This window comes from Budorcas taxicolor, chromosome 4, assembly GCF_023091745.1.
Source record: "Budorcas taxicolor isolate Tak-1 chromosome 4, Takin1.1, whole genome shotgun sequence".
In the NCBI taxonomy this organism is placed as follows: domain Eukaryota; kingdom Metazoa; phylum Chordata; class Mammalia; order Artiodactyla; family Bovidae; genus Budorcas; species Budorcas taxicolor.
The window spans coordinates 80,212,693-80,225,279 of NC_068913.1; the positions used below are offsets into that span (position 1 = coordinate 80,212,693).

Here is a 12,587-nt window from a genome sequence, read left to right on the forward strand (position 1 = left end):
GGATTGAGAAGTTAATGTTTTCGTTTGGTTTAGTTTCTTAATTCCTCAAATATGGTTCTAGAGGACTGGTTCCCAGACATTTGTGAACCATTTTTTTTTTTTCAATTGAGAACATAGTTTTCTCTAGTGCCATGCAACAATTTTTAAAAACCCCACAAAACTATTAAGATTATCATCATCTCCTTTAAAATAGGACATCATAACACAAAGCACATAAACTGGAGAGAGGGCCTTATATCACAGAGCAACCTTTACCACAGGAGTTGAAAACTTTACACACATGAGTTTCAAAACACAATGCTATCTATTTTTTGCATTTTGTCTTAAACCAGTTAAAAATTTGCCACAAATGAGCACTGGTGCATGGATCAGCATTTTGCAATTACAGTACTCTTTTAGGGAAGACTCCAAGATAAAAACTGACAGCTTTTTGATATACATTTTTAGTAATGCTTTCACGTTACTGAACTCCTGAGAAAGATGGGATCATTCCTTTCTCAGATCGTATGTGTGTTGGGGATATTTTAATACGTCACTGCTTTTTTGCACTGTCCTGTCTTTCTCTCATACGTATTGGGAGGGCAGGGGCCCTTTCAGGCTCTCCATGCTTCTGCAAAAAAAGCAGGATGGACTGGTTTTCACTGGGAGCTGTTCTTTTGTGTGTGTACTCTTGTACACAGACAATGGCCCTTTACCTCCCGTCATCACCCTCCATAGGGAGCCAGAAACTCAGCCTAAACATTGTTGTTGAGATTAGAAATAATTTTTTTTCAAGTCAAGTGGGTGGATTTTTTAGGACAAATATGAGAATGATAAGTTTGGCAACCGAGTCCTTCTGTATTCTGTTTCTGATTTCTAATGTTAATAGATACAGTATGTAGGTAACCTTTTTTTTTTTAAAACTGATTTAAAAACTAATATTTATGTGGGTTTTTCCGCCGCACGGAACTCTGCCCTGGTGGCGGCAGTGGCCTGAGCGAGGGGAAAAGATGCTAGAACCACAGGAGAATGGCTTGGTTGACCTACCAGATTATGAGCATACAGAAGATGAAACTTTCCCTCCGTTCCCACCTCCAGCCTCTCCAGAGAGGGAAGATGGTGAAGGCGCTGAACCTGAAGAAGAGTCAGGGAGAGGAGCGCCTGTTCCCGTACCTCCGAAGAGAACAGTTAAAAGGAACATACCCAAGCTGAATGCTGAGAGATTAATTTCAGAGAGAGGGCTCCCAGCATTAAGGTATGTGTTTGAGAAGGCAAAATTCAAAGGTAAAGGTCATGAGGCTGAGGACTTGAAGACACTAATCAGACACATGGAGCACTGGGCATATAGGCTATTCCCTAAACCGCAGTTTGAAGATTTTATTGACAGAGTTGAATATCTGGGAAATAGAAAGGAAGTTCAGACCTGTTTAAAACGAATTCGACTTGATCTCCCTATTGTACGTGAAGATTTTGTAAGCAATAATGATGAAGTAGAGGAAAATAATGGCCACGACGTGACCGCTACCGAATTAGATCCCTTTCTGACAAACTCATACGGAAGTGCAGAGTTTGCTTCTGAGTCCAGTAGAAGCCTAACAGAAGAACAACAACAAAGCATTGAGAGAAATAAGCAACTGGCCTTGGAAAGAAGACAGGCAAAGCTACTGAGTAACAGTCAGTCCCTAGGAAATGACTTGTCAGTGAACACACCCAGCACACAGACATCTGAGGAGGGTGGAACAGGTGAGGAGCAAAAGCAGGAAGAATCAAATGGATTTAACAAAGACCTAGACAGCCCACATAATGCTGGCGCTGCCAGTACTGTAAAAGAAGAGGAGGAAATAAAAGTTGAGAAAACGGAACTGGACCAATCCTTTTAAAATGTGTGGTAGTTACGTAAATGTTCCTCAAGTTGGATAGGCCTCAACTGAGAACGTCTATTAACTTGCTGTCTTCTAAATCTGAGATGACGGTGCAGTGCATTTTGTTTGCTTTGAGTGAAAATCTTTTTATATAGTGAAACTTTTAGACTCCTGTTTAAAATCTGGCATTATTTTAATTATGTGCTCAATTGCTCAGTTGTGTCAGACTGTGACCCCCATGGATTGTAGCCCACCAGGCTCTTCTGTCCATAGGGTTTTCCAGGCAGGAATCACTGGAGTGGGTTTGCCATTTCCTCCTCTAGGGGATCTCGACCCCGGGATCAAGCCTCAGTCTCCAGTGTCTCCTGTACTGCCTTTGGATTCTTTAGTGCTGAGCCACTGCAGACGCCTTATTTATAATTGTTTCTTATTAACTTCCGTTGTCTATTTTTCTCCTTAGTGTTTATTTGTATATAAGTATGACCTTGTAAAAATGATTGATAGTTAATAAGTAGCTTTTGCTGCTTATGATCCCATTGAATGCCCTATTTTTACTAAATTGGGTGGTGTTTTATCAAAAAAAGCAAAAAAAAAAAAAAACCAAACTAATATTGTGGATGGGAGCTGAGAAACAAAGTGTAGCTGGCAGTGTGATTGATGATTGCTGATTTTCTCAGGGAAATAGACCCCAAACCTTGATCTGGAAGAGGAAGAGTGAGACAAAATTAAATTGGCTTGTCCAGTAAAAAATGGGCTTCCCAGGTGGCTCAGTGGTAAAGAATCTGCCTGCCGAGGAAGGAGATGCAAGAGATGGGTAGATCCCCTGGAGAAGGAAATGGCAACCAACTCAGTATTCTTGCCTGGGAAATCTCATGGACAGAGAAGCCTGGTGGGCTACAGTCCGTGGGGTTGCAAAGAGTCGGACACGACTGAGTGACTGAGCACGCACAAGCACTTGCATGCCTAATAAAATAAGGAGAACTCAAATTTTCATGGCAACTTAAAAGGAAGGCAGAGTGAGGGCTTATGGATGAATGAGGAATAAGGAAAGATGGGGGCCAGTTGTGTGGAAAGAGGTCAAAGGTGAGATTCAGCCACAGAGCTGCTCCTTGTGGGGGAAACAGCCAGGAAACTTCCAGGAACAGGAGCATCTCATATACACTAACAGGCAGTCTCCAGCCATCTGCTATATGGCTATGTGAGTTCTCTCTTAATTCTAACTCTTTCTGAAACTTTGTTAAAACTACCATCTTATTGTGGGTAATACCTTGTGTGGAAAAATTATGGAAAAAATATACACATTTCCACATTTGGTATGATGCAGAGTAGACTGAGGAAGCAGATGCAAGAGTTGAGAATCTAAATGAAACAGATAATTGAACAGAAGGAAGATATTAGGAGAGGGAGCCACTATGAGAAATGGAAAGTCCCTGGGATTCCTGGGAAATATAGCTACACGTGGGTTGGTGGTGAAACTCCTTTTTAGTCTTTATTTCAGTGTCGAAGAGAAGGGTGCTTTCATAGGATGGAGGACTTGGAGACACCCATACAGCTGATTCTTGGGTTGCGCTAGTAATTCATCTGATGATTTTAGAAATGGCATCTTCTCCTAATTTGCTGCTGAACCAGCTGAATGATGTTTTCAACTTTAGGGTATAAACATGGTCAGGAATCCTGCCTACCACATCCAACACCCTCACGTCCCAAGAGAACCGTCCTAGAATTTTACTCAGCACCCAGAACTTTTTGTAGGAAGATGCTCATCTGGTAAGACTCCTTCAAAATTAACTGGCTTAGTATTCAAGCTCATAAAACTATATATATATATATATTTTTTTTTCCTCTAAAATTATGGATTTTTTGAGAGAGGAACATCAAACAGAAATTTCTGAGATCAAGAGCAGGAAATGAGTGATTCAGCAGGCTGGATTTCACCCAACGAGCTGTCTTCACAGCTGTACAGAATAGCTGAGAAAAGTTCCAGGGGCCTTGCCTGGTACTGCTTGGAAGCAGTCAGGCTGGGAACCACAGGAGAGCTCTCTGGAGCACGATGGAGGACGGTTGGAAAGCCTGGCTTCGGCTCCCCAGAAATATGTCAGTCTGGTGCCACTGCTCCACTGGAATATCCTTTAATTGCCTCTGACTCCACATTTGGAAGTGGTCCAGGGTGAGTCAGGATTTGGGAGAATGGGAGCCTCTTGCCAGGCAGGAGCATTCAGGTGTTTGTTCTGCTCCAAGCGCCTAAGAAGACAATTTATCCTGGAAGCTGGTGCTGCCGTGCTGTGTTCCCAAACTGAATATAGTGCTGGTTATTGAAGGAGGACTACCCTTTGGGCAGGGCAAGTGAGCTCAGTTACCACGTCTTCATTTGTTTATTCTCTTTCTGTCTAATCATAAGGTATGTTCAACAAACACCTGACCCTGCCTGTTATCATCTGATGATTCTATGTGCCCCACTCTGCTGAGTCCATGGAGAAACATTTTGGAGGACATTTCTTGGGTAAAATGACTGGAGAGCTGCTTTTGGAAAAGGGGAGTAGCCCTCAAGTGTGTCTTCTTGAGCTCACTGTACCTTGATTTTAGCAGGGAGCAAAACCCTTCTACATCCTGTGGTAAGCATTTGTGTTACTTAATCACTCCCCAAACTTGTCCCTTACATCTTTCTCCTGCCACAGCCACCTGCATACCCACGGTCAGGTACTTTTCAACCACGTGCCCTGATTTCCTGTAAACAGATCTGTTTAGTGGGTCTCCCTGTCTCCAGATTTTTCACATTCTCATGCATCCCTCTTCCCTCCCTCAGTTGAATCTTTCTCAAATGTTAGTTTCATCATGTTATTCTCCTGCTCATGGCTAACAAACTGAAATAGTACAGAGAGACTTTTAATACAATGTGACGGTCTCAAATTCCACTGCTTTCTAACCTGGAGCCAACCAATTGCAACCTGTTCTCTCTTTGTTTAAAAACATTTTTGATTGTGGCAAAATGTCCAAAACGTAATAGTCACCATCTTAACTATTTTTACATGCACAGTTCAGTGACATTCAGGACATTCACATTCTCAATTGTATAACCAATTCTGTTTCTTGATTTTTTTTTTTTCTTGATTTTTTGGTTGCCTCCATATAACAGAAGTTTTCTTCATAAAATGCTGGTTTTGTCTATCACCTGAACATATTTCTTTTCTATTTTCTCCTAAAATACATGCATTCAGTTCACTTATTTGCTATCTCCTCCTCCTTCGTCAGCCCAAATAACTATGTAAATGTTTCAAATGTGACTCTAACTCTGTTTATTACTTTAGGAGCTTAACATTTAAACAACCATCTCTTTACTGTAAATGGTAGGAAGCATCTCTCTCATTGTCCCTTTGAAAGTCAAATATGCCTCATTTTCTAAAGGTAAAAGGAGAATTATAAAACCAGCTTATTTACCAAACTACCACATAATGATTGAGTAAAGTTTTGGATTTTTTTTTACTGGAATCCCCAAGTGACCCAAGGTTATAGGCAGAAGGCCAAATTACTGTGTTTTATTTCCCAGTTTAACTTTATGAAGGCTTCTAAACAATGTCAGTCCTTTTCAGTGATGCTGCTTTTGCGAGGGAAGGGCCAGGCATTAGAGATGCCATGCGCACCACTGCTTGAGATTTATGGCCGAGTGTCTCTAGTGTATTCAAGCCATCCTTTGGGGGAATATTTTTGGCAGCATTTGTACTTGTGTTTCTGCCTCAGAGCCTGCTGCACAGCTCTTATTCTTGGGACCTGATTACTGTATTTCCTGGATTTCATGTTCTCTTTTTAGTTAAATCTATTTTCCCAGTGCTTATTCTTTAGTAGCTTTTTAAGAATGGGTGCATGAATGGTACATTTTCTAAATCCTTGCATGTCTGAATTGTTTATATTTTGCATGTACACTTCATAAATAGTTTAGGTGTTTTTGACTCTTGTTCAATACAATTCACATAACATAAAATTCATCCTTTTAAGGTATTCACTTCAGTGGCTTTTAGCATATTCACAAAGCTGTCAACCATTGTCACTAATTCCAGAACACTTTCCTTATAGATTTAGTGTCTAACTTGTATGTGTTTCTGTGTGCAATCTCTTATGTAAATTCTTGAGAGCAAGGACTATACGTCAGACACCTGGTACAAAGTGAAGCAGTTGCTCCTTTACATATTGAGTAAGAGGGAGGGTAAATGAAAGTCTAGAGACTTGCATTTCTGGCTGGATGCAGCAAGCACCATGTGGTAGGATTTGCAGATAGCCTGTGGGAGCTGAAGGCAGCCTCCAACCAACAGCCAGTAAGCGACATGTAAATCACTTAGGATGCATTGGCACTCAGTACACGTTCAGTTCCTTTTATAAACTTCCCATTCTCACCTGTTCATGGTCACACAGTTAACACTATACACAAATCTTGTTTTGTTTAACTTTTCCATCCTAATTAGTACAATGCTTCTCTTGGAAGGCTCTGACCCAGCCATAGCTGGGGTTTTTGTGCAGCACAGCCCTCAGTGCATTTGCAGAAGGTTGTTCATCCATAATACTTGCATCTTGAACTTTACAGCTAAACAGGAAATAAACATCCAAAGAGATAATATGCTGAACTCTATTTACCTATTGGGATTTGGTTTTCTATATTAAACCCTCTTGTTCTCAGGTTTCCAAGAATCTCCTAGAAAACGTGGTATGCGACTCTACCTTATACTTGACTCCAATTTGTACCTGTGCAGATACCCAGCACTTGTATGGCCCTCAAACTCATTAAATTGGATGGCACATGATGGTTAAGCACTGAAGGTCGGTGTGCTTACTGCCTGAGTGTGACCTTGTTCTTAGGAGCCACTTTTTACTTTCCAGGGACACATTTTTCTCAAATTTGTATCACTAAGATTTCTGGGCAGAAGAAAGAGTAGAAAAAATATTGAGGTGGGGAAATATTTGGAGCATTTGAGAAAATAAAAGAAAGCCAAGGTGTTTAGAAAATGATGAATGTTAGAGTATTGGGAAATGAAACTGTAGAGGTAGAAGGCTGAAATAAATAAATAAATCCTTGCTGACTGTGCTGCTTATTTAACTTCTATGCAGAGTACATCATGAGAAACGCTGGACTGGAAGAAGCAAAAGCTGGAATCAAGATTGCTGGGAGAAATATCAATAAGCTCAGATATGCAGATGACACCACCCTTATGGCAGAAAGTGAAGAGGAGCTAAAAAGCCTCTTGATGAAAGAAAGTGAAAGAGGAGAGGGAAAAAGTTGGCTTAAAGCTCAACATTCAGAAAACGAAGATCATGGCTTCTGGTCCCATCACTTCATGGGAAATAGATGGGGAAACAGCAGAAACAGTGTCAGACTTTATTTTTTGGGGCTCGAAAATCACTGCAGATGGTGATTGCAGCCATGAAATTAAAAGACGCTTACTCCTTGGAAGAAAAGTTATGACCAACCTAGATAGCATATTCAAAAGCAGAGACATTACTTTGCCGACTAAGGTCCGTCTAGTCAAGGCTATGGTTTTTCCAGTAGTCATGTATGGATGTGAGAGTTGGACTATGAAGAAGGCTGAGCGGCGAAGAATTGATGCTTTTGAACTGTGGTGTTGGAAAAGACTCTTGAGAGTCCCTTGGACTGCAAGGAGATCCAACCAGTCCATTCTGAAGGAGATCAGCCCTGGGATTTCTTTGGAAGAAATGATGCTGAAGCTGAAGCTGCAGTACTTTGGCCACCTCATGCGAAGAGTTGACTCATTGGAAAAGACTCTGATGCTGGGAGGGATTGGGGGCAGAAGGAGAAGGGGATGACAGAGAATGAGATGGCTGGATGGCATCACGGACTCGATGGACGTGAGTCTGAGTGAACTCCGGGAGTTGGTGATGGACAGGGAGGCCTGGTGTGCTGCGATTCATGGGGTCGCAAAGAGTCGGACACGACTGAGTGACTGAACTGAACTGAACTGTGGAAATGGGACTTCGAAAATTTTCCAAATTATAATGAGGTATTTATTTTTTAATGATTTACTTAATCAAATAAACAAGTGAACTTAAGCAACAGAATATCACCTATAGTACCAGCTTGCTCTTTCCCTGGAAGTCAGTCTCTTTAGTTTTCTTTCTCTTAGTTGGGTAAGATTCTACAAAGAATAATTCTTAATTTGCTATCTTCTATGTCTTACTCTTCTTTTTTTATATTTTCCATCTCTCTGCCACATACCAGGTAAATTTATTCAGTTCCACCTTCCAGTTTACCATCATTTCATTTGTTTAATCCATTGACGGTATTTTCCTTTAACGAAATAACTGTCTCTGTTTCTAAAAGATGTTAAACAGATATGCCTGACCGTTTTGTTCATTTTATGTTTCTTACTAATGTTTTACAGTCTGTATTTGTTTTGAAATATTTATCCATACTGACTCTATATTCTGTATTTTATCATTTTTCTATTAATAGTCCTTGAGGGGCTCTTATCTTTGTTCTTAGCTGCTGACTTTTCTTGTGAAGACTATTTCCTTAAAGGTAAGGAAATACATTACTGTAAGCTAGCATCTGGTTGAACATGAGCTGTAGAAGCAATGGTGATAAGTTTCTTCAGAAAAAGTATTATTTTATATTAGTAACCTGTTAACATTTTAATTGACGTTTTTGGCCTTGGATCTTTCTAAATGCAGGCAGTGTGTGTTTGAACTCTAGATCTTCAGGAGAACAGACTTAAAATTACAGATTATTAATGATAAGCCTTAAGATTGCAAATTATTAATGATGATCATTATTATTTTTCCCATTTGCAGCAGGGGAAATAAGACATGTTTCTTTGTGGGCAACTATTCTGACTGCGGGCATCGGTCAGAATGGGCTATGTAATGCTGCGTAACAAATAACTCCAAGTGATTTATACCACACTCTCAGTGACTTAGACTACTTAGACAGCAGTAGAAAAGAGCTTGGGGGAGTTAAGCACCAAGAGTTCTACATGAAATGACAGATGTCACTTTCACATATTACTAATATCTACCACTCTCTCTTTTAATTGGCATTGAATTCTTTTTCATCTATTTACATTGCCCTAGCTTAAGCAGAAGACTCAGATTTAGCTCCCTGACCTTGTAGAATATTCCCAGGTGGCACTAGGGATAAAGAACCTGCCAGCCAATGCAGGGGATGTAAGAGACACAAGGTTTGATCCCTGGGTCAGGAAGATTCCCCTGGAGGAGGGCATGGCAAACTGCTCCAATAGTCTTGCCTGGAGAATCCTCAGGGACAGGGGAGCCTGGGGGCATTACCATCCATAGGGTTGCAAAGAGTCAGACATGACTGAAGTGACTTAGCACAACCTTCTAGAATCCTATACCTTAATCTATTTGAGGCACGCAAAGTTTTATTTCCTAAATTCTATGTTCTTCATATCAGTATTTGGCTCAGGGAAGTCTTTATTTTTGTAGTCATTTATTACTTGCTACTTTGTTTCTCCATTGACTACTTTTTCTCTTTGGGGACTGGGGATTAAGAGAAACCTTTGGGGATTTCCCTTATAGTCTTGGTAGCTCCACAATAACTTTAAAAATATATTCATGGTAATTTATCCAGTGTTAGGGGCACTTTTGAAAACAACTAGTTGGTATTATTTCCAGAAGCAGTTCAAAAAAGTAAATTTCCAAGTAGCCAATGACAAAAACATTTGAGACCAGTAGCAGGCCTCTAAATTTAGTTAATGAAGACCCAGGCATTGTTCCATGGTTATCTATAGTGTGGTGTTGGAGTAATTGGCATTCACTTAGTTCAACTTTTGCATACCATAAAATTAAATTATATGTTCAGTCCTAATGTGATACATTTTTTATGGAATAGAATTGTATGGTAATGCTAGACGATTTAACTGGGAGCTAGAAGGAACATATCAGCCTACACATGCAATCTTCAGGAAGCTGTTTTGGAGCTGCATGGTAGGAAACCAGTTAAGAAAGCCAAAATCAACTTGTATCAAAGAAATTTAAAATAGAGGAGGCAATATTTACATGTCTGATAATTCTGATTCTGCCAGTATTGCTCCCACAGCTCGCTAGATTGGAACAGCCTCACAGGGGAGAGTCAGATACAGGCCTTTCTACTGTCAGGCCCAGACCACCCACATGCTGTTCCTTCTGCTTCAGAGCAGACCCCATGCCCTCATCCACATCTCTTGACTCAATGGCAGTCGTTCCTACTCTATCCTGTGGATGCGGGCCATAACTCTCCCTCCCCAAGATTGGCTCTGGAGTGGAAAAGTCCTCAGGCACTCCTTTTCATCCCTGCCTCTGAAGGTAGGCTTATCTTTTTTAATGAGGGGGGAAAAAAACTTAGGTAAATATAGAGGCATTCTGAAATATTTGTAATCCAATTTTCTATTTGTTGTGGTCCCTGGTTTTCCTTTGCAAGAAGGAAGTTGGGATATAGATTGTTCTCTGTCCATATAGAATAGAAGGACTTATCAATGCTCTCCTGCAGGTGTGACTGTGATCCCTCACTCCAGGAATCCCTCTCCTTCCTGGCAGGCATGTCATAAGATGCCACCGAAGCTCAGGTGAGTGCTCACTTTTCTTGGAGCCAGGAGATTAAACTGAGTCAGACCCTTCCCATAGGATCTCTTTCCCATAGACGTATGTTAACCAACATGTCATTTGGGAGGTTGTTGGGGAGCTGACTGGTATAGCACTGCAAAGCTAAACAGGTTAATTCACATTCTGAATGGGACTTAGAGAGTGGCCATACCTATAAACAAAAATTAGGAAGAAAAAGCTGGGAAATATCATCTTCCTTTCAGGTGAGTCTATACTGGAATGTGGGATTGATATTGGGAGGAAATTAGTGGTCTTTGCATCTTGAATAATTATTTAACAAATAGCTATCAGACGTATCCTGGCCAGTCTCAACACCTTGTTAGGCAACTGAGGTATGAAAAGTGAGAAAAGCAGAGATTATACTCTGGTTAGTAAGACAAACAAACAAATCAGTACACGGAGACAGCAGTTTAAGTGCTAGGAAGAAATGTCACCTTCTTTTCTTCTCCTGTATCTTTCTAAATTCTTCAGCTTTTCATTTGCTTATCAAGCTCTTTTTCACTGTCATGTGGGGTTTTCCTTCCCAGTTGGCACAATAGTGTTGTTAAACTAAGGGTCATGTTTAGTGCAGGTGTGTGCACCAAGTATTGCTCTAATCCTGCCTCACACCAAAAGCGTCCATCCCTGTGACCCTGAGGCAAAATGACCAGCAAGTAGCACAAGGAGAAACTTTGCTTTTCAGCTGGGACAATCTGACCCCAAACCATAGTGTAGAGCTCTACTTGCCTGAACCACGAGTCACCCTCCCGTGCTGAAACCCACGTGAGCTGGGGGATGACTGGGTTTCGCATCACAGTCAAAAAACACTGATTCAAATACTCTTGAAGAGTAATGTAAACCTTTGCTGATATCCTAGAAGACATAGTAAAAGACTGAATTACTTCAACATGCGTATAGTGTCCTAAAACTCTTTTTTTTTAATTTGATGAAAATGTTGGAAGTTTAAATTCTTCTTCCCATTTCTACCTCCCTCAAGTCTTCCCGGAGGGTTAGCTGCCCTAATCTCTCCTTCTTTTCTTCCTGTTTGGTTTTGCTTTCCCTCAGAACCTCAAAGCCAACCTGCAATGGCTTTAAGTTCTTTATCCCTCTTGCATCTCTCCAGATGGACTGTTTGGCTCATCCCCATGTAAATCCCTTCAGAGATTTAACATTTCATCATCAGTACTGGCTCACCTGACATCAGCCTGGCATCTCTGTCTGGCTCTTCCGTGGTCCCTTTGCAAGGTCTGGCTTAGTCTGCCAGTGACTGTCTCTCGTGTAAAATCTGGAAGGCAAGCCAGAAGAAGCCATCATTCTGGAGGAGATGCAATAGTTGCATGGCCAGAGGAAGATCTCGAAAGCTACCTGCTTTGGCAGCTGAGATTACTGGTAGCTGCTGGCCCAGCAATTTCTAAGATTCACTGCCGCTTTGGGTCTGGCTCCAGGAGCCCTATGTCTGAGCTTTGCTCCCCCAGTGACTCTGGCAGAGGTAAAGCCATCCTTCCCTGTACAAAAGCCCTCCCCACTTGAAATGTCTATAGTTACAATGCTCAGATACCTGGTTTACCTGGGATGGTCCCATTTATACTTGCTTTTCCCAATTAATTGTCAATAATGGCCCACTTTGCTCTCAAAATGTTCCAGATTGACTGATAAATTATAAGACAGGTTTACCAGGCAAGGCTCTTGTTCCTCTGATGGCATCCTGCCTGACATTCCTTATGATTCTCTCCAGTCATTGGTCTGAGATACAAGAAACAGGGAAGCGTGTGAATATTTCCTTTCTCCTCTTGCCACACTTCAGATGAGGTATCACCAAGCAACCTCTGGGTGGAGCCCTCTTATGTCTCTGGTCCTGGGGCAGGTCTTGGGTGCAGCAGGGGCAGCCCTCAGAGAAACTGAGCTTTTCTATCTGAAGAAGATACCCAACATACCCAACATTTGCTTGGAAACCACTGTTAGCTCCACCGCTAGAAATGTGGCTTGATGTCAGGTCTTTGACCTTGACCAAACCAGATCATCAACTTCCTGCCTTGAGGGTGAAGAGAAATGAATTAGAGGAGAGAGATGGTCTTGACTTCCCTCAAGAGATAAAAGTGTCTATGGTTTTCATGTCGAACTGTCTCCTCTTTCGCTGACAGGCAAAGTTCTGGTGGTAGGATTCCCAGC

The 12,587-nt window shown here is 41.3% G+C and overlaps 1 protein-coding gene across 1 annotated transcript; it reads left to right on the top strand.

Annotated features, from left to right (window-relative positions):
* Positions 1-989: 989 nt before the first annotated feature.
* On the top strand, positions 990-1,859 carry LOC128047023 (TIMELESS-interacting protein). Its single transcript, XM_052639217.1, has one exon. The coding sequence runs from the start codon at positions 990-992 to the stop codon at positions 1,857-1,859; it is 870 nt and encodes a 289-aa protein (XP_052495177.1).
* Positions 1,860-12,587: the final 10,728 nt, after the last annotated feature.

Bases quoted from the DNA above. Each gene is read 5' to 3' on its own strand.
- LOC128047023 (XM_052639217.1), top strand. From the start codon at position 990: ATGCTAGAACCACAGGAGAATGGCTTGGTTGACCTACCAGATTATGAG.